The sequence below is a fragment of the Xenopus laevis genome, chromosome 5L (assembly GCF_017654675.1).
Source record: "Xenopus laevis strain J_2021 chromosome 5L, Xenopus_laevis_v10.1, whole genome shotgun sequence".
NCBI lineage: Eukaryota > Metazoa > Chordata > Amphibia > Anura > Pipidae > Xenopus > Xenopus laevis.
In genome coordinates, this window is record NC_054379.1 from 16,409,281 (window position 1) to 16,432,417 (window position 23,137).

General features: G+C 40.7%; 1 protein-coding gene across 5 annotated transcripts in view; it reads left to right on the forward strand.

Annotated features, from left to right (window-relative positions):
- Positions 1 to 4,732: 4,732 nt before the first annotated feature.
- LOC108716472 (transport and Golgi organization protein 1 homolog) overlaps positions 4,733 to 23,137 on the forward strand; it is a 55,881-nt gene continuing 37,476 nt past the window's right edge. For 2 of the 5 annotated variants that reach the window (XM_018262630.2, XM_018262631.2), the window contains exons 1-6: positions 4,733 to 5,032; positions 8,147 to 8,280; positions 14,534 to 14,620; positions 14,949 to 19,593; positions 20,319 to 20,570; positions 21,305 to 21,435. In XM_018262630.2, the coding sequence (XP_018118119.1) occupies positions 4,912 to 5,032; positions 8,147 to 8,280; positions 14,534 to 14,620; positions 14,949 to 19,593; positions 20,319 to 20,570; positions 21,305 to 21,435 (5,370 nt within the window). In that variant the 5' untranslated portion in view covers positions 4,733 to 4,911. The remainder of the gene's footprint in view (positions 5,033 to 8,146; positions 8,281 to 14,533; positions 14,621 to 14,948; positions 19,594 to 20,318; positions 20,571 to 21,304; positions 21,436 to 23,137) is intronic. The other 3 variants (XM_041562556.1, XM_018262633.2, XM_018262632.2) reach the window with 3 other exon arrangements.

Sequence of the window (23,137 nt, forward strand, 5' to 3'; positions counted from 1 at the left end):
GGGCACGTTCATTTCTGGTGTTACTGGTTCTTTACACTTCTGCTTTCTTACAGATTTATTCCTTAAATTCCCCACCACAGTAAATGCACTACATTTAGGGGGTTATTCATTAAAGGTCGAAAGCCAAAAACTTAAAAAAAAAAAAAACGATTTTTTAAACTATAAAATCCAAATTTTTAGTGAAAAAAAAACCCCATACATTTTTCGACATTTATTATACCCCGAGTATGGAAAGTATGTAAGAATCCGAAAATCTGGGATATCAGACCAGCCTAAGTTGTATATAGGTTATATTTGGGCTCAATTTTATAGAGTTTGTCAGACTGGGGTGTGCGAGGCCCATGGGACTGCTACCTCAGGGGCCTCCACCCCCTCTAGGGCCCCACCGCTCACCCACCACCAGCCTCTACCCCACCTTGCACACACCTTAAATTTACTTTTACTGGCAGTGGAGAGCGACAGCGAAGAGCAAGAAGGATCAGGTCTGAGTCAGCAGAGTCCACCGGGTTTCTTTCCCAGGATCCATTCAGTTCAGTCCAATCCTGTAGGAAGTTCTTCCTGAACTGCAGCCACAGATAAACTGGCCACACTGTCTGTCTACAACTCAGGTCATCGGTCCTCTGTCCAGCCATTCTGGCTTCCCTGTATTTTCTTGTCCTCTCACATCTTCACTGCACTCTGTCCAGCATTCCCAGCCTCACCAGTTCCGGCAGCCCCTCTCTACAGTCCAGTGTTAACTTTCATAAAGGTTTATCGGCACCTGCCCCTACTCTAACTAACATATCCTAGCCGATCATATGGGGGATGATAAATAACCCATCAGTAGGTTTCCTTGCATGGTTAGCCTTGTTTCTGGAAAGGAAAAATAAACTATAGGCACCAGCAGAGGTCACCATTGTTCCTATTAAACAACTAAACAAGAACTTAGTATTAAAGGGAAATGATAAGTAAAACATAATTTAGATTGAGCCTGAAATCAGTGCATATTGTTTCGGTTTATGTCTGAGATTCTGTATATGCCCTGCTTTATGGCTGAGATTCTAACTATCTGTATAACAGAGCATTCTGTCCTAGTGGCTGCACAGATCCTATCTGATCCCCATTGTAAGCAGCAGTCCTGCCCTGCTTTATGGCAGCTGAGATTCTAGCTGTCTGTATAACAGAACATTCTGTCCCAGTGGCTTATCTGTTCCCCATTGTAAGCAGCAGTCTTGTCCTGCTTTATGGCTGAGATTCTAACTATCTGTATAACAGAGCATCAACGATCACTGCCATAGAAGTGATGCAGCCAAACACATAAAATGTGTTATTTTATCAATCTTCATATCTTAATGTGACATTGACACCTGTCAAACCCTAGAGTCTTGTACAATCCCAGGTGCTGTAGTAGAGGAGTTTGTCCTCAGTCTAGCTTTGCATTCATGAGGTGGACAGGCAAGCTGCGTAGATCATATAGGGATCTGTGTGATTGGCCCTTGTTCCTGTTTTTGTGTCAGGACTTTACAAATATTATTTACTTGTGCCACCCCATTAAAAGCCATTGTTAGTATGTTAGTATGTTTAGTATGTTATAGTATGGGCAATTCTAAGAAACGTTTCAGTTGGTCTTTGTTATTTATTTTGTTTACGTTTTTAAATTATTTGCCTTCTTCATCTGACTCTTTCAAGTGTTCAAATGGATGTCACTGACCTCATCTAAAAACAAATGCTCTGTAAGGCTACAAATGTATTGTTATTGCTAATTTGTATTACTCATCTTTCCATTCAGACCTTTTCTATTCATATTCCAGTCTCTTGTTCAAATCAATACATGGTTGCTAGGGTAATTTGGACCCTAGCAACCAGATTGCTAAAATTGCAAACTGGAGAACTGCTGAATAATAAGCTAAATAACTCAGAAATCACAAATAGTACAAAATGAAAGCCAACTGGATATTGTCTCAGAATATCACTCTCGACATCATAGTAAAATTTGATTTAAAGGGGTGGTTCACCTTGAAAACAAGTACTGTTAGATGTGTTAAATAAGTTAATATAAACATAAATGTTAATATATGTTATAGACATATAATATAAACAAATAAATATAATATAAACATAAAGGTACATAAAAACTCCTTTACCCCATCCCCTATTTCTTTACAGAAAACCATAAGGGGGGGTGATATTATACTAAGACGTGTAATTAACAGCAAAGAGCAAATAGTGTCATTAAACCCATGAAATTAAAACATGAGGGCCACACCTGTTCATTTATTTCAGACACATATGAAAAATGGAGACAGGATTTTTTTTTGAGCAAACATCCTGTTACTAAGAGGATGTGTTATTATTATTATTGGTTGTGTGAGAAGCTGCAAATTCTGGCCTGCTTTGTTCCCTCTCACAAGGCAAACAATATGTAATGACTTTATTGGCTTAGTAACTTATCAGCCAATCAGCCACTGCTTCTGACTGGTCAGTGGCAGTAACAATATTATTGCAAAATTCTGATTGGTTTCCACACCATACTCAGGTCTGAGTCAGCAGGATCCGCTGGGTTTTTTCCCAGAATCCCACCAGCCCAGTCCAATCCTGTAGGAAGTTCTTCCTGAACTGCACCCACGGATAAACATTCCTAGCCTCACCAGTTCCTGCAGCCCCTCTCTACAGTCCAGTGTTAACTTTCATACAGGTTTATCAGCACCTGCCCCTATCTCCAACGAACATGTCCTAGATGGTCATATGGGGGATGATAAAGACCCCATCAGGGGCTTAACTACAGAGGAAACAGACCATGTCACTGCAGGGGGTCTCGGGTGGTGTAGGGCCCCATGAGGCCCTAATATATATACAATTTCAATAAATAATGGTAAAACAAGTCAACCTCTAGACATTTTGGGGGTCTCAAAAATAATTTGCTGTGGGGCCCAGTTAGGGTCGGGCTGGGCCGGCGGGACATCGGGAAATAAACCCAGTGGGTTGTGGGCCCTGTCGACCAAGATCCACGATTTGCCGGCTCCTTACTACGAAAAACGATGGGTAACATAGTGCGCGCTTGTGCACGTGTGGCGGCACGCCAGGAGGGTCCAGGGTTCCGACCCTGGGCCCCCTGGTTCAACCCTGGGACCATCTAGTTATGCCACTGGACCCCATGTAACCCTTTGTTTGCATTTTGTTGAGGGTTTATCGCATACAGTAAGGAGTTTTAGGCTAATGCCACACACAGAACCATTTAGTCTGACCGGGTGCAGGCATGCGGCGGATTTCTACATCAAAACAAAAGAGCATTTTGGAGCCAAAATTGTGTGTCTGCACCTGGGACAATGCAATGGTTCAGCCTTTTGGTTGCTGAATTATGTGAATAGATCCTGAAAATTGATTTCTATTATATGAATATTTCATTTTTAGTACTTGTAAAAAACAGTAACACACCTAGGGTGAGAGTAGTTGATAACAGCTGTACAGTCCCCCCTTCCATACTCACAACAGCAAATTAGGGTGGCAATACGTAGGCAGATTAAAGCTTCCAACGGGTCTACCCGATAGATATCAGGCCAAAAATCGGGCAGATATCAATCGGCAGGTTTGATTTTTTTGCCGATCGAGGACCACATCGACTAGTTGATGCAGTCCTCGTCCCATCTGCACCCATTTCCTTAATTGTAATCCGGTCGTTTGGCCCTGCCTTTAGTGGGGATATTGGGTTAAGATCTGCTCATTTGCCAAATGAGCGGATCTTATTGTGTATGGTCACCTTTAGGCATGTAATAATTTCCTGGGAAAACTTGCTTGATGCTAAGAAAGGTTTGAGCAGACCATTGGACCAAATGAGTGCTATCTAGGAAATTGAAAGCTTGTTATTAAGTTTTACGTATCAGCCTTCTCTACAGTTTCTGCCAAGCTGTTTGCTATACAGTAGCTACAACTTCATTCTCATAGCCATGCTTGGTCTAAAGGCCAGGGCCTAGGGTGGCAGGATTTTAGGGGGCGCCATGCTGCCCAACCACACCCACATTGGTTCAGAAACACTGTGGATGCGCAGGAGATACGATAGTTTTTTAAATTTCCCCTGCACCAATCTCCATTGCTCCGTTCCTGATGATGAAAATTTTCCTGAATAAGGGTAGAACTACACGGGCGTTTTCTGTGCGATCCGACGCGCTGCGCAAAAACGCAGACGTCAAATCATATGTGGCGGAAATAAGGTAAGTAATGGAAATGTCGGATGAAGTCGCAGCGTTGAGCCGACGTGACACGTCTGTCGGGTGCAGACTCATTATGCAGCGTCTGCATCCCACAGTCGTGTCGCATCGGATCAACGCTGCAACTTCATCCGACATTTCCATCACTTACCTTATTTCCATCGCATGCGATTTGACGCCCGGCGTTTTGTCCCAGCGCGTCGGATCGCGCCAAAAAAGTCAGTGTAGCCCTACCCTAAAGGGGAGGGGATGGGGGCGACAAACAGCAGTGGGTCTAGGGGCAGCCACATTATCCAGCCCTGTGTCTAAACGACCAATAGCTTTATGTGCCCGTGTATGGCCAGCTTTAGAGAAACGACCAATAGCTTTATGTGCCCGTGTATGGCCAGCTTTAGAGAAACCCAACTGTTAGGATCAAAACAGAACAGGTGGTTATACGGAGGTGACTCTGGACCTTTCCCTTCATAGCTATTGTAACCTTCTCATCCTGATCAGCACCAGGCAAACTACAACTTCCAGCAACCCTCCTACAGAAACTTCTAGTTCAGCAGCCGCTGTGAAGGGCTTGTTGTAGGACTAGCGAATCCCGACGTCCCTTCCCCCGTCTTTTCCTTGCAGGCTCCTCCCCCCGTATCCTTGCTGCGCTGTCTCCTGCTGACGTGTCTGCCTCTGTCTCTGCTCATGCTCCCTCCCCCCAGCAGCCACAGGACACTGCCACCCTACAGACATGGCTGCGGCCAGGATCCCCATTTCCCTCCTGGCTCTTGTTCTACACGTCGCGCACAGCAGCCAGACTCTGGAGCGCACCTTCTCCGAGCTCAAGCGCTGCGCAGACGAGGAGTGTAGCAGTGAGTATCCTTGGCTTGTGCCTTCCACTAACTGGGGAGGAGGAGGAAGGGTGAGAGCTGTGAGTGAGGGGCTAGTAGTCCTCTGACCACTTTACTTTCCTCCCTGTTGCTTCCCCTCTGTGTATCTCTTTCAGTTCCCCTTCCTGTTTATTCTTGATACAATGTGACACTTAGAATGACATTGTTGCACTGCTCTCCTTATACAACTGAACCAGCCGGGTATATCTATCTATTCACCCCAGGTTACCTATTGGCTCATTAGATCCCTATCTCTCCCTTTTATCCTATCACAAGAAACCATGTCATTAAGAAAAGGAAATCCCTCTGATAAGACCCAGCTGCCTTTGTTTACATCTTTGTTTACAAGTGTTAATAGGTTTACAGCTTCACTTTACAGCCTCATTACTCTCTCCGGCCAGCTAACATGGGGCTGGTGGGTTTGGAATACTAAAGTCAAATAGGGGACACTGTGTTTTGTACCTAAAAGGATTCTTTTCAGCCCAGTCCTTTGCATCCTAAAAGGCAGATGTAACAGAAGGATTAACAGCTGCTGCTGCTGTAGAAATCGGTCCATTGTTATCTATAGACCAGGCTGATGTCCAGTTTATGTGTTCCTATGTATTTCATTTATCTGTAATATAGGTATTCAGACTTTTGTGTTTGCGGTACTGTATGTATGTCCTTGTTCAAGTTTTGGCCATGTTTTGGGGTGAATGCTACATTATATAGGCAAGATACAGTATGGTGCAAGCAACTCTGCTTCAATGCAAACATACAACCTTCTCTACTTAGGAGCCACATTCAGTTGTAAAAACAGTTGGGGACTGGAGTGGGCCCAGACTGGCCATCTGTGGGTTCTGGCAAATGCCAGAGGGGCTGCTGTAAGATGCCATAGACCCAGGGCCGGATTTACATAGTGGGCGCCCCTAGGCACACTGCCATTCATCACCCCTGTCCCCTCCCCTTTATTCATGCAAATTTTCATCATCTTGACTGGAGCAATGGGGAGGCTCTACTTAGCACTATACTTAGTTTTTATGCAATTAAAACATGTTTCCAAGCCTGGAATTCAAAATTAAGCACCTGCTTTGAGGACATTGAGAGCAACATCCAAGGGGTTGGAGAGCAACATGTTGCTCAAGAGCTACTGGTTGGGGATCACTGCCATAGACAGTCACTTTTTGGTGGGCTGGTGGGGAGCTGATTGGGCCTCTGTGTACCTGAAATGCCATGGCCAAATTTGACTCCCAGTCCAGACCTGGACTGGAGCAATACAAGCATGAAAAAAATTTCCTGGGGGAGGCAAATAAGGCACTTTGGTAGTCCCTATGTGTACTGGCAGTCCCAAGAAGGCCCTGTTTGGCAGTACACCTGGTTTTGTGCAACCAACTTGCCTTAAAGCCAGAAATTAAAAAAATAAGCTCCTGCTTTACAGAGACACTGACACCAAAAATGAAACCTTTTTTAATATCTATCATAACATTGTCTTCGCAGGCTATTTTGCCATAAAAATATTTGCCAGATGCTTTTAGACGACCTATCTGATCCCCCCCCCCCCCGTGAAGGGGCTGCCATATTTGTGCAGCAGTAGCTCGTTAGCATTAGAAACTGTAACTGACAGGTTGTGAAGGAACAGTCAGGTTGGCAAAACAGTCAGGATAAGGAACTTATAAGTTACAATTACTTATAAAAGCTATTAGTGAAAAATGGTCAGCATGACCTATAGGCAATGTTTGATGTTCAATAATATTTAAAATAGTATCACTTTAAGGCCACTGGGAGCAACATCTAAGGGTCTGGAGCCACTGGTTGGGGAGCACTGTCATAGGCCATAGGTCCATTCTCCTAAACTATTGTTTTTTTTCTCCTCACTCAACTTCTCCTTGACTCCTTTCTTTGTATACTATAATCTATGTTTCCATCTATTTTGCCTCATTGTTTACAGATGTAGGGAATGGCCATGAAATAGACTAAATGGTTAGGAGCACAAGGGCCTACTGATACCTGAGCCCATCTTGAGTTTTCCTGGTTTCCTGGAGGGCCAGTCACCCACTGCAGATAATCTTCCTTAAGTTTTTGTGGGTGGGACACCCCAGAAAGATTTTACTGTGGGAACTGTAGCATGTAGTTTCCCCACTTCAGCTGTATGTCTTATGTAAGATAAACTGATTTCTGGTGATGTATATACACTCTTTCGCTACTGTAGCAGTTGGCAAACTAAAGGGCTACCATTCTTACTACATCAGTGGCAATGTGATTTTTTGGGATAATGCCCTAGATATACTAGAACTCCCAGTCTGAAAATAAATTAGGGAGAGATTTAGCGTGACACCTTTTTGCTGCCCTAGATAATTCTGCCCTATATCTATAGCCTTCCTATAAGCAAAGTACAGGTATGGAACCCGTTATCCAGAATGCTAGGGACCTGGGGTTTTCTGGATAAGGGATCTTTCCATAATTTGGATCTCCATCCATAAGTCTACTAAAAAATCATTTAAACATTAAATAAACCCAATAAGATTGTTTTGCCTCCAATAAGGATTAATTACAGTATATCTTTGTTTGGATCAAGTACAATGTACTGTTTTTGTATTACAGAATTTAAAAATTGAATTATTTGATTATAATGGAGGCTATGGGAGATGGCCATCCCGTAATTCGAAGCTTTGTGGATATCAGGTTTTGGGATAATGGATGCCATACCTGTACTAAATTCTGGATATCAAAGTAGGGCTTGAACCACAAACCTGTACCATACAATACATATACACAGACAGACATTGTTGTTGCCCATATACTAGTATAGGAATGTATATTTTGAGACATAAAATAAGATATAACTCAGTATCATAGTGGGCCCTCATATTGGGGCCTCATGATCAAAGAACAGGGAAAAAATTATCAAATTGCAAACAGTGGGTTGTTTTTAACTTTTCAGTATTGTGATGTCCAACCTGCGGCCCTCCAGCTGCTGTAATTCAACAACATAGTTGTAGCATTCCTGCAATTCCTGGGGCTCCCTTTGCCCCTCCTGGACTAGCATGACTGGTCTCGTAGGAATATATATAGTAGTAGTTTACATTGTATTAATACCACATTTTCTTCTGTTCCCAGTGTTGATGTGCAGGGGGAAAGCCTTAGAAGATTTTGCAGGACCTGACTGCCGTTTTTTGAATGTTAAAAAGGACGAAACAATATATGTGTACTTCAAATTAGCAGGAAGATCCACAAGCCTTTGGGCAGGGACGGTAAGTCGCACTTTTCCTATTACCAGTTGTCCAGAGAAATAATCCATGATGTTTAAATGTTCTATACAGGTGTGGGACCTGTTATCCAGAGTGCTCAGGACCCGGATAATGAATCTTTCTGTAATTTGATCTTCATACATTGAGTCCACTAGAAAATCATGTAAACATTAAATAAACCCAAATAGGCTGGGTTTGCTTCCAATAAGGAGTAATTATATCTTAGTTGGGATCAAGTATAAGCTGCTGTTTTATTATTATTACAGAGAAAAAGGAAATCATTTTTAATAATTTGGATTATTTGGATAAAATAAGGGACAGCCTTTCCGTAATTCGGAGCTTTCTTAATAAAGGGTTTCCAGATAACAGATCCCATACCTGTATATATATCCTTGTTTAATTCTTAAGGCCTCTCTAAGCTTGCTGTACACATACAGATAGAACAATAGTGGCAAGGATAATGTTTCTGCATGGCATCTTTACCTGCATGGTCAGCCTGCCAACTGATCATTCCGGTGAACAAGTCATACATTAAGGGACCCATTTACTTAGCTCGAGTGAAGGAATAGAGGAACAATTTTTTCGAATTTCGAATGTTTTTTTTTGGCTACTTTGACCATCGAATGGGCTACTTCTACTACGACGTCGACTTCGAATCGAACGTTTCGAACTAAAAATCGTTTGACTATTCAACCATTCGATAGTCGAAAGTACTGTCTCTTTAAAAAAAAACTTCGACCCCTTAGTTCGCCACCTAAAACCTACCGAAGTCAATGTTAGCCTATGGAGAAGGTCCCCATAGGCTTTCTAAGTATTTTTTGGTCGAAGAACAATCGTTCGATTGATGGATTAAAATCCTTCGAATCGAACGATTCAAAGGATTTAATAGTTCAATCGAACTATTAAATCCTTCAATATTCGACCTTAAGTAAATTTGCCCCTAAGAGTCTTCATGTTAATGATAAACCAGTCCATGTACCATACGATCAGTCTTAGTCACGTTACGTCAACAAAACATATGGATTAATGCAATTAACACACAGCAACCAATTAAACACACAGCAACCAATTCAAAGATTTGACCATTAAATGATACCTACTGGTTAGTTGCTATAGGTTACTAAACCTGGTACACTGCAACTTTTATTGCTTTACCTCTATAGAGTTCTGCAGCTGAAGCATGTGAAGCTTGTCAGTCCCAGTGGCTATTCTTAGCAAGTTTGTGTTTTAGCTTTTCTATTTGTGTCTAACTGGTTGTTATTTGATATCAAAAGTTTGCACATACAGGGATCAATTATTTTAACTTTATATTCCTTGAAAGATAGGAGCTGGTAATTACAATTCACAGTCTTAGTATAGTTTTAAGTTATAGTCATTTTTACCCTTGAGTAAATAAGAAGTGTACTCTAACAAGAATCGAGATGGGGACAACTATGAAGGCCTGAATCATTAAAGGAGAAGGAAAGCTTCCGAAGCAGTTTATTGCCAATAGATTAGCCACAATAGTGCAAGCTATAACACTATATTAATTCTGCAGAATGCTTTACCATAAATGAGTAAACAGCTATAATAGCTCTCTGTTTGTTTAGGATAGAGGCAGCCATATTAGCTTGGTGTGACATCACTTCCTGCCTTAGTCTCCCTGCTCACTTATAACTCTGGGCTCAGATTACAGCAGGAAGGGGAGGAGGGAGGGGAGAGAGGAGCAAACTGAGCATGCTCAAGCCCTGGAGGTTTAAGATGAAAACAGTAAATCTGATACAGCAGCCCATGAGTACACAATAGAAGGAAAGAAATTAGGTGTTTCTTTTGACAGAGGACTCAGAACAGCATTACTTTCAGGAGTTACTGGTTTATTTATATAGACCCTTCTGATAAAGCTTACTTAATTTATGCCTTTACGTCTCCTTTAATCTTACATAGCTGCTGAACCTCTGAAAATGGTACACTTGGATCATTATAATTAAGGCCTTTTTAGGTTTTGGGATTCAGGTTTGCTGCCATAATAATGTAAGCCTGCCACTTTGCATAAGAACTCTGAAAAGGACATAATGACAGAATCAATTGCAGCAAAGCTAAAGTTGACAAACATTTTGTTTCTGTGTCATGGTTGGGGAGGGTTGTAACTACTGGAAATATTATAGACTCCTGAATTTGCACAACTCCATGTGTTTGAAATCCAGGTTGCTTGAACTGGAACAAACAAGAGCAGAATAAAGTATGAGAAACAATGTTTAATATGTACAGAGAATATTTACCCTCTGTTGACTGCGTTCCCTCTCCATCTGATTGTTTTTTTAGACAGCAGAGCAGAAATGTGTAGCTTATTGTGTGCACAGTACATTCCTTCTCTGAATATTTGTATATTGGTGAGAGCTGCCATATTGATTTTGCTAGGCAGCACAATTGCAGGTTATATCTTATTTTGTGCACAGTATCTTCCCTCCTCTGCTTATTTGGGAGGCAGGAGAGCTGTATGTACCCTTACAGCTAAATGCCTCATAGCACTATATCACTGAGTATTATAAATACATGTAGGAATTCTGCTAACTAGTAAACATGATGTTTTCTGAAATACTAACGTGTATTTCAGATGCACAAACATTTGTGACATTTTAGTGACCTGATCAGTTGTGAGCATGCTGTTTTCCCTTTTCACATGGGTAATTATGCAACGACATAGCTTACTGTGAATGGCTCGGGTTGGTGACCTGGTTAGCTATTTTTAGGTTGTGATAAAGTCTGAATATTTAAAGCACGAAAGAGTTTCCTTTCTAACACTCAGTTCCTGCAATAACTATTCCTTTGCTATGCGTATCTGGTTTTGCTTTTCTTTTATACTATATACTGATTGAGTAATCTTAAAGAGAAAATAAACTTTGCATTTGGGTAGAGGCCTGATGTGCTACCTCCAATGGAGAGCCACACCGTGCCTGGTAAGGTACAGATCCTTGTTCTAACAGGATTTACCTTTCCCATGCCAATTGTTAGAATTAAAGGTAACAGTAACACCAAAAAAAAAAATCATTTTAAAGAAGAAGGAAAGGTTAAAATTAAGTAAGCTTTATCAGAAAGGACTATATAAATACACCAGTAAACCCTCAAAGTAATGCTGCTCTGAGTCAAAATAAACTCAGCATTTCTTTCCTTCTATTGTGTTTTCAGCATAAACCTCCAGGGCTAGGGCTCCTCTCCCCCTCCCTTTTCCCCCTCCGTCGTCCTCCCCATCCTGCTGTAATCTGAGCCCAGAGCTATCAGTGAGACAGGGAGAGACTCAGGCAGGAAGTGATGTCACACCAAGCTAATACTGCAGCTGCTATCCTAAACAGAGAGAGCTTCTATTGCTGTTTACTAAGGTATGGTAAAACATTCTGCAGAATAAATAGTGTTATAGCTTGCACTATTGCGGCTAATCTATTGGCAATAAGCTGTCTGTAGCTTTCCTTCTCCTTTAAAGTAAAGAAAAGTAAAACATAATGTACTGTTGCCCTGCATTGGTAAACAATGTTTGTCTGCTTTAGAAAGACAGCTATAGTTTATATGATTATGCCGCTGTGTAGCCATGGGGCAGCCATTTAAGCTGAAAAGGAGAAAAGGCACAGGTTACATAGAAGATAACAGATAAGCTCTCTATGGGATTTAGTGTGATTCTACATAGTGAATCTGTTATCTGCTATGTAAGCTAAACCGTGAATGGCTGCCCTCATGGCTACACAGTAGCATGTTATATAAACTATAGTAGTGTTTCGTGAGAGACATACCAGTTTTACCAGTGCAGGACAATATAGAACATTATATTTTATTACACTATTGTCACTGTATACAGACTTAAAATATTTTTTTTTCCTTTAATGTAAAAAAAGTGTAATTTGTGTGTTACTACATGTGCTCTGCCCTCCATGTGCTTCCCGCTTACACTTTCTTCCATGATACATACTGTCCTCTGCACTCAACCCATTAACAATATATTTAAGACAGCGACATTTTGTGCATACTGCTACTGAAAAATGCCTTACCCTTTAAACAAAACAGGGATTGTTTGTCCATATATTGCAATATATTTAAGCTGGCCAACTACGGTAAAGTCATCCCATATCTGACCAGTCCTACGCTTAATTTTCATCTGATTCATTAAGAATTCTATTGCTTCATTATACATTTTACAAAGGGACTAAGTTTTACCTGCAACTTACTTGCTGCTGTCAAAGTAAAACTCCCAAACTTGGCTGCCCTTTTATTAGACACCAGTGGGATCACCTGACTATAGCTGGGAAGGGTGGGAGCTACAACATGTCTTAAATATATTGTTAATGGGTTGAGTGCAGAGGACTCTTGCATTTGTCTATACAGTATGTATTTTGGGGTCACAGCCTCATTGCACCCCTGCCTAGTGTTTTTAAAAATTAGTGGTGAGCACAACTTTCCCTTGTTTATGATACATACTGTCCCACATGTCCCATTCCACCAGTGCTGGGAATAGCAGATGCATACCTCACAGGCTTTGAGGCAGATTTATCAAAATGTGAGATTAGAGCTTACTGTGTAAAAGCTCACCCACTTTCTATTCATTCCTATGGGATTTTTACAAGTGAACTCTAACTTTGACCCACTGATAAATACGTTTCTAAAAATCCCATAGGAATGAATAGAAAGCGGGTGAGATTTTCTGTGCTGAGCTCGGATCTCACACTTTGATATATCGGGCCCTTTAAATAAGAACAGATATAGGTTTTCTTTAAATACTCCCTTTTGGTAATGAAAAGTGACTCCTGACAAGGTAGTGGTCAGTACAAAGAAATTCTAGGGAAAGTGTCATCACATAAATTCACTCTCTTATTGCTATTTATAAAGCGGTATTGTCTCCCGCAGAGCTTAAGTGTAAGGCTAATGTCACACAAGGCTGTTTCCCCACTTGTGTACAAACAATCAGTACGAGTGGATCCAAAACCATCTGCTTGTTGCATTAAAGGAGAAGGAAAGGCTAAAATTAAGTAAGCTTTATCAGAAAGGTCTATATAAATACACCAGTAAACCCTCAAAGTAATACTACTCTGAGTCCTCTGTCAAAAGAAACACCACATTTCTTTGCTTTTATTCTGTACACATGGGCTTCTGTATCAGACTTCCTGTTTTCAGCTTAAACCTCCAGGGCACGGCCTTGAGCATGCTCAGTTTGCTCCTCTCCCCTTCCCTCCTCCCATCCCTGCTGTAATCTGAGCTCAGAGCTGTTAGTGAGCAGGGAGAAACTCAGGCAGGAAGTGATGTCACACCAAGCTTATATGGCAGCTTCTATCCTAAACAAACAGAGACAGTGTCTAGAGCTGTTTACTCAGGTATGGTAAAGCATTCTGCAGAATAAATCTAGCGTTCTAGCTTGCACTATTGTGGCTATTCTATTGGCAATAAACTGTCTTGGAGCTTTCCTTCTCCTTTAAGTGCACTGATAGGTATTGCATTGGCCTGTGTGCACAGATATGAAAATGCATAACTTTGGGTTTCCTTGACGAAATCCACTCCATATGTACACACAGTGCTTGTCTGTGTAACTGCAAGGAGCAGATAGGTGGGTGCGTATCCACTCTGAATGGTTGTTTCTCTATCTCCGTTTCTCTGTTGGCAGACGGAGTTGCATTTGATATTAGCCTATAGAACATAAGAGTTTATATATACAAATATTTCACCAGAACCAGAGCCAGGCCATGCCTGCTGGGTGCCCTAGGCAAGAAAGCTGGCTACCTCGCCCCTTCCCTTGTGTGTGCTCCTTAGCGAACCAACGTCATGCGAGCGTCCGCTTCATCGAACTCTGACATCAGGAGGGGGCGCCAGAGAGAGCACATATTGTGCCGGACTAGGGGTAAGTGGTTGGAAGAGGTATGTGCCCGTTGCCCCCTTCCCTAGGCACGTGCCTCTTCTGACTTCCCCTAGTCCGGCCCTGACCTGAACTTATGCACAGATACAATTGGGTAATGTTAGTATAAAAAAAAAAATTATAGAGATTGTAAGCTCTTATAAGCAGGACCCTCCCCCATTGTCTCCTAATTTTAAAGTCACATTAGAGGTTCGTATTGCGTATATTTATATCATTTATAGGTTTAGGCTAATAGTGCGGCACCAGAGAATTACCAGTGATCATACCATAACGTGCCTTTTTCCTGTATGCCTCGAGCCCACAAGTGTTGAGAACATTTTCAAATGGAATATTTAATCGGTGGCAAATTCTACTCTAGAGAGACTAATCATTTGCTTTCATCTTCAGGTTGGCAGTCATTTTGGATATTTCCCAAAGGACCTCCTCGATATAAAACAAGTTTACACAACAGATGAAATTGAATTACCAGCAGATGTAAGTCTGATTTCCTATCTCCCCAAAACAATTTTCTAAGGAACATAAAAAAAATTAATTGTATTAATTGCATAAAACTTTACTTTAATATCTTGGTCATTAGCATTTCCCATGGTCATTTAGATACCTACATAAAGTTCATACTGTATCCTGTATGGGTTAAGAAATATAGAATGCACTTCTACCATATAAATAACATATTTTGGTCTTTTCAAATATACAAACTTGAAACAAACTTATTATAGGAAGTTGCCAAATACTACAGTGCTTGTTCTTGAAAATGAACACAATATATGTATAACTTTTTTTTATTTTACTTTCTTTGTAGGAAACAGATTTTGTATGCCCCGAGGGAGGAAAAGATAATTTTGACAATTATAATGTTGATGAACTTTTAAATAAACCAAAACAAAGCACAGAATTCAAGGAGGGAAACAATTTTGAAAAAGAAACACAACCAGGGGATCCACCTGATGGTGAGTCAGGGGTCAAAGAAAAATCTTCTCCAATTGAAAATGCGAGCAATGAGCATCAGAAAAGGAAAGAGGAAGATGACGATAGACCCCATCAAACAGAACAACCCCTGAGCTCAGACAAAAAAGAAGATAATCAAAAAGAGGAAGGAATAAATAGTGAATCAGAAGATTCTCAGGGAGGCAAAGTTGCACACGATTCCACAGAATCACTTTTAGTCAAATCACAAGTGCCAGACGAACATGCTGAACATGGCAGCATATCTCAGGGAGGGCCTGCTGGGTCTAATGAAGACTTGAATGCCTTTTCAGTTATTGATGAAGACACCATTCAGAATTTGAAAACCTATGTAGGTACATTAGCTGATGCTGTTGTGACTGATGATGAGGATACAAGGCATGTAACAAAAGAATACACATTCACAGATGAAGACACAGAAGAGGATAAACAAAATGATGGTGTAGAAGAAGGACAAGAGGAACAATTAAATGAGCCACCTTGGTTATCTTACGAAGATTTAAATGTGGAGAGCATGGATATGGATGAAGCGGTGTTACTGGAAAATGAATCAACCCTTGACCATCAACAAGATCCATTGCCTAAAGATGAGGTTAAGACTACAGAAGGAAGAATGGGAAAAGCAACACCAGTAAAACAAGAAGAAACGTTAGTGACTTCTTTGGGAGACACAATCTTTGCCGTTGTTACTGGTGGTGAAATAACAAAAGCAGTCACAAACTTTGATGAAACAGACTCTGAAGAAGAAACCGATGAAGATCAAGAGGTTGATGAAAATGTGTCAGAAGAAGAAACAATATTTTTGCTTGGCTTGGAGAAAACTCAGATGCCACATATAGAGCACACAACTGATCAGGAAAATAAATTAGAAGTAGAACAATCCCAAGCAGGAATAGTGAGCTCTTCTGACAATTTGATTAACGAATCTTCTGATGATGATGCTGCTTCTCTTCCTCTCCCAAAAACAAATGATGACCCTGAATTGTACCTAAACAGACAAAGTACAGTAGCAGAAACTGGAACTAAAAAAGAATTAGAAACACTGGAGGAACAGTCATTAATACATAAAGCTACAGAAAAGGCTGACACTGCAACTGATGCGGAGCATAAATCTGCGGTGGAAATAAATCAGGTTGTAGGCAATAACGAATCTGATGATAAAAATCAGGCTTTAAATACCAACCCTACATCTACTGATGAAAAAACAGCTGTTTTGGACGAGTCCAAAAAGGAAGAAGTTAAACAAATAGAAGATGGTGAGATAAATGTGGGTACACTAGACACAGATCTTCAAGATGGTAAACTTCCATCTACAGAGAAAGAACCAGCAATTTCGGATGACTCCAAAAAAGAGGATAGAGAAATGGAAGATGGTCTGAGAAAAGAGGGTACACTAGACCCCAGTCTTCAAGATGGAAAACTTGGATCTGCAGAACCAGCAGCACCAGAAGACACCAATAAAGAAGGTGGTGGAGAAATGGGAGATGGCCTGAGGAAAGAGGGTACAGTAGACCCAGATCTTCAAGATGGCAAACAAGCAATTACAGAGAAAGAACCAGCAGTATCCGATGACTCCAAAAAGGAAGAAACTGGAGAAATAATAGATGGTCCAAGTAAAGAGGGTACACCAGACCCTGATCTTCAAGATGACAAACTGCCATATACAGAGAAAGAATCAGCAGTATCCGAAGACTCCAAAAAAAATGACGGTGGAGAAATTGAAGATACTCAGAGGAAGGTGGATACTGTAGACACCGATCTTGAAGATGGCAAACTTGCATCTATAAAGAAACAACCAGCAGTATTGGATGACTCCAATAAAAAAGCAGGTGGAGGAACAGAAGATGGCCTGAGACAAGAGGGTACACTAGATCCTGTTCCAGCAGCATCAGAAGACTCCAATAAAGAAGAGGGTAGAGAAATGGAAGATAGTCTAAGGAAAGTGCATACACTAGACTCAGATCTTCAAGATGGCAAACTTACATCTCCAGAGAAAAAAACAACCGTGTCAGATGACTCCAAAAAAGAAGCAGGTGGAGAAACTGAAGATGGTTTAAGGAAAATGGATACCGACCAAGATCTTCAAGATAGCAAACCTACATCTACAGAGAAAGAGACGGTAGTACCTGATAACTCAAAAGACACAAAAGAAGCAGATGGAGAAAAAGAAGATGGTGTGAGAAAAGAGAGTACATTAGACCCCAGTCAAGATGGCAAACTTACATCTCCAGAGAAAAAAACAACTGTGTCAGATGACTCCAAAAAAGAAGCAGGTGGAGAAACTGAAGATGGTTTAAGGAAAATGGATACCGACCAAGATCTTCAAGATAGCAAACCTACATCTACAGAGAAAGAGACGGTAGTACCTGATAACTCTAAAGACACAAAAGAAGCAGATGGAGAAAAAGAAGATGGTGTGAGAAAAGAGAGTACATTAGACCCCAGTCTTCAAGATGGTAAACTTACATCTACAGAGCAACAACCTGCAGCATCAGGAGACTCCAATAAGAAAGAAAGTATAGAAAAGGAAGATAATCTAAGTAAAATGGAAACACTGGATCTTCAAGATGGCAAACTTTCATCCACAGAGAAAGAACCAGCAGAATTGGACGACTCCAAAAAAGAAGGTGGCGAAATGGAAGATGGTCAGATGAAAGAGGCTACACTACAACCAGATCTTCACAATAGCAAACTTGCATCTACAGAAAAAGAACCAGTAGCATTGGATGACACCAAAAAAGAAGGTGGAGAAACGGAAGATGGTCAGAAGAAAGAGGGTATATTGGACCCAGATCTTAAAGATGGCAAATTAACATCTACAGAGAAAGAACCGGCAGTATCAGATATGTCCAGAAAAGGAGACATTGACGATAGTCAGAGGAAAGAGGGTACACTAGATCCTGCTTTTCAAGATGGCAAGTCTGTAGATCCAGCTATTGCCAAAGAACTACCAATGGAGAGTGCACATTTAGAGCATTCTACAACAGAGAAAGGAGAGAACAAAGACCCAGAAGAAACTAAGAACAAAGCAGATTCTTCTGACACGGCTTTAGTACAAGATGATAAACCACTGACAAACACAGAAAATGTATTGCCACTTTCAACAGCAAATACTGTAGTCGACAATGTAGTAGACCAATCCTCAGTTGGTCAAAAAACTAATGAAGATAAAAAAAGCAATGCTGGTAAGGAACCAACATTAGCAGACCAAGATGTAACAGAAGAAGACAAATCATCAAGTGAACCACCAACCATGCCTGAAGGAATCAAATCTGCTGACCAGGAAAAAAGTAGTACTGAAGAAGTTGTAGATCCTGAAGAAGAAGAAGAAGAATACGGAGAAGAAGACGGAGAAGAAGAAGAAGGAGAAGACGAAGAAGAAGAAGAAGTAATTGACAAACCTTCAAGCCCACCTGCAGTGGAACATCCTATCAAAGAATCTGAAAGCCTCGGCAAAGGGACAGAAGAATCCAAGGAAAATGTGCTAGACAGTGCAACACTAAATGCAGGATTGTCTAAAGAGACACTGTCTGATAGAATTGATTCTGAAAAGGTACAGTCAAATTTGGAAGAACATACAACTCAAAATAATAGCTCTGATGCTTCTGAGACTGGCACTACTGATGAAGTTGATTATGAAGTAGACCCAAATGAAGAAAATCAGCTGGAAGATGAAAATGCTGTTAGTGCTGTATTATCTCAGCAGAATATGGGAAAAAATAGAGAAGAATCAAAAGATCCCATTAAAGAGAAAGTGGAGGAAAGTTCTGGTAGCCCTGATAATCTCCAAAACTCAGACACCCCGAATTCTGACAAAGCATCTCTCAATCAAATCCAAGATACAGAAACTAAACAAGGTAGAGAAACAGAATTAAATATACAGATGCCACCAGTTCCGATTCAGGAAAGCAAAGAAGGCAAAATTCAAGATGGTGAAACCAGCCAGATAGACGTTACTCAGGAGGGCAGCAAAACACTCCCTGCATTGCACTCCAGTGATGATCTTAAAGAACAAGGTGAAATGTATGATGATTTAAGATCATACACAGATGATATTAGAGACTTAGTGATCATAAGATCATATTTAGATGATGAACACATAAACGAATTTATAAAATACCTTGGTCCTGAGAATATTTTAAGGGTGGAAGCCATGTTTCATGACATGGAATCTGAACTTAAGCTAGCAAGGAAAGATCATGTTAGACAAGACTACATTGACAAAGCTTTGGATGAAATCTTGGAGTCATCAGAAACACATATTCTTGAGTTTGTTGAATCCGTCTTGGACCAGAGGGAAGTCACTAATGAAGAAATCGTTGCCTCAGAAAAGGATATGCCTGACAAAGAAGCATCTTTAGTGGACGATATCCAAGAAATTGCATATAAGTTGAGAGAAAAACATTCAGCCTACAGTGATAACATTCAGCTTGCACCTGGAGAACAAGTAAAGGACCAAGCTTCACCTGTGAAAGAAAAAGGTACCGACTCTATTATATGATGCACACAAAAGTCATTTTGATCCATTACACTTTGGAAAGAATAGATTAAAAAGTATGCTAAACAATAGAATAATTTATGCCTTTTACAATGAAATATCACCTGAACAGAATGTTTATGGGGATCCCAAGGGTGCCGTTATTTTATTCAAGCAAAGAAACCTCTACAAACACACATTGCTTTCTCAAGCCACAAGTGGTCAGAATAATGCCCTTTTAATTACTGCATTTTTCCTTTTGTAGAGGTAGAAAAAGTTTTTATTTTTAGGCACTTTTTATGAATTCGCTTTCTGCTTCGTGGATGAAACAGTACTTATAGGTACGCTTCCCATTTGCTCTCACAAAGAGAAAAAGTAATACTATGTACTAGTTCATGCAATTATCATCCCCATGAGGTTTCTATTCTCCAATTTTGAGTTCTAACACTCATTCTAGTTGTCAAACTCTAAGGCTTATCCAGTTCTGCTGTGTTACTTTTGCAGTTGGGCACCCAAAACTGTAATTCTTGTACAAGTAAGACCATTCTTATTTAGACTATTTTGCATTGGAGCATCTTCTATACATCACTGGCTCTTTAACTCTTTGTGAATCTCTTACCTATACAGTATGTCCAATTTGGAACCTTCTTATTGCCTTTAATTTAAAATGAATATTCCAAAATAACTGCAGCTCATTTAATTTATATTCATGTATGCAATTTTCTGTAGAAGAGCCACCTAATGAGGAAACCCAAGAGAAAGAAAAACTTAAAGATTCTGACAAAGAGGAAGATGTTGATAAGCTGCACATTGAGGAGAAAGAAGGGGCTTCTGAGATGGAATCACATACCGAGAAGAACATGGAACCCCCATTCCTTCCAGACCATGATGTAAAACTATCTGAGGCTTCCCCGCCACATGCACACCCCACTGATGTCATACCAGAGGAAACAATCCCAAATGAAAAAGAACCTGAGCAAGGTAATTTGCCTTATCATTTGACTTGGAGCACTGGGTAATTTGGCCAAATGCAGTAACCCAGATAAACCATTTAGCAATTGGCTTTGAGCATTCTGCTGTGTAGAAGGATAACAAGCAAGGACCAAATCTGCTGTAAATAGAATGATGACAATGATTAAGCATTACCCGGTGTTTATGCCATCTGTATTTATTATTCTTCAACAAAAAGATTGAGTTTTTTTTGTCCCTAAACAATTCGGCTAGAGTCAGACGGCGTAGAAATGAGCATGCTGAAATTCACAGACTGTTTTCAGTCTCTACAGCAAACAGTATACTCCTTCTTCATTCACATCCGCAACTCTTGTGATTCCCTCAGCGTAAACACATTTGGAGGATTTTCGGTGAAGAAACACAATTGTTTGCATTTCGAGCCGGAGCTGACACAAGGATTCCAGAAGCAAATGAAGAAGGAGGATATTGCTGGTAGGGGCTGGAATCGGCCTGCGGATTTCATCAGGCTCATTTCGGCCTCATCTGGCCCTAGCCTTAAAGCGTATCCCTCCACCATCAAGTTCTACTAAGTGAAGAAGTGGTGTGAATAAAATATGTTGAAGTGAACATTTTGTTTTATACATGTGAACAACTCAAAATGTATCCCTATCCACGGAGCTGGTTGTGATATAGCTTTTACAGTATAACAATCACCATTATTCAATTCAAATAATATTCTAAGCCAATTCCTTCTTTTTCTTCAGAAATGACAGTTGAAGTGAAAAGCGAGAGGGCTGATTTTATCACAGAGAAGGTCACATTGCCAGAAGCCATCCAATTGCTTACCAGCTTACTCAACACTACCAAGCAATCACTTGGCCCCTTCACCGAATCGGTAAGTGGTTTTAGCCCTTGCACATAGTTTGTATATTCCCTTTGGTTCTGGTGGGTTAAAATAATTTTGTTATTTTAATATTGTGATCCTCAACCAGCTCGTCCTGAACTACAACTCCAAGCTGTGTTTGGGGGGTGGGGGTAAATATGGATACCAGGAAATCGTTTCCTTCGTGTAAGCCTAAAAGTTCCAGTTACTACAGTAGTTTACGCAATATTATGCACTGGTTTCAGGAATTATTATTTTGACTACAGTTCATAGAAAAGTTCAGTCTGCATGAGTTCAGTCTATCAAGGAATGCAGGAAGTTGCAATCAACAACAGCTGGCAGGCAAATGATTGCACATGGTTGTTGTTCCTGATCAATGTGAGAGAGTCTATGGAAAAGAATAATTTTCAAAACACCTTTGGGGTAATACCAGGTGCAAAATGTAAACGTAAATGTAATCCTAGCAACCCATAGAAACAAACCAGCAGGTAGCATTTACTGGTTTGCTATTTAAAAAAACAAAATTTGGTTGGCTGCTATGGTCGGTGGTAGGCTATGCCTCCTAAGGTCACCTAACATCAGGGGCCCACTCTTACAACAACCTGCACCTGTAGTTACATTATCCCTTATTGTTTCAAAATACTATGTGATCATAAGGTGGCCATACACAGGCAGATAAAGCTGCCGATATCGGTCGTTTGGACCAATTTGACAGCTTATCTGCCCCTGTATGGGGGCTTCCGACGGGTCTTCCCGATCGATATCTGGCCACGATATCGATCGGGAATGTTGGATTTTTAACCGACCAACCCGTCGGAGCCCCCTGGCCCCCCATACGGCCGAACGTTCGAATTACCCCCAATATAGCCATGCCGTTAGTGGCATATCGGGGAAAGATCCGCTCCTTTGGCGATGTCGCCAAACGAGCGAATCTTTGAGTCTATGGCCAGCTTTAGTGGAGTTTTGGTTTCTGAAATTGGTTAATTTAATTGGTTAATGATTCTTAATTGGTTTCTTAAAGTCACAGAATTACATGTAGCAAAGGCTACACACACGCAAGGACTGCTTTTAGTGAAAAAATAAGCGTCCAATTTCTTTGGTTTTGAAATTGAAGTGTATCCTTACTACAGATTTTCTCAAACTGTGGGGCTGGCCCCACCAAGGGGGATTCTGAGCAGTGGCAGGGGAGGCTGAGCCTGAAGGCCAGACAGCATGAAAATTAGGTAGAATGGAGATTTACACTATACGTATAAACAGACGTCCAGTTTGAAGATCATTTAGGGTGAGATGAAAGGTGAATAATTATTTGCTATACTAGACATTTTTAAAATGATGGCTTGTGTCACATAGCTGCCATTACAAGATGTCTAAAAACTATGACAAGTTGAGGGCACATAGGGTTGCTTGATTGTGATCATCTTATGGTGGAATAACTGTTCATTGCTTCACATAGTAGCTTTTGGTATTGCCTATCCCAAGAGAACAGTCAGAGCCATAAGGGTGTGTAGAAGTCCAACTGTCTGCCTCTACATGGATAGAAACTCCCAGTTTCCGATGTTTGGTTGCAAAAAACTGTTCTTCACCCAACTCAAAGCTTTGGAGTCTTAATTCACTGCTTTATATGTTATCTCTACCTATTATAGATCTTTTTTTAAAGGGACATTGAACTAATCATTGCGCAGTCCAACTTGCTGCCCCATCGGCTGTTTCTTTT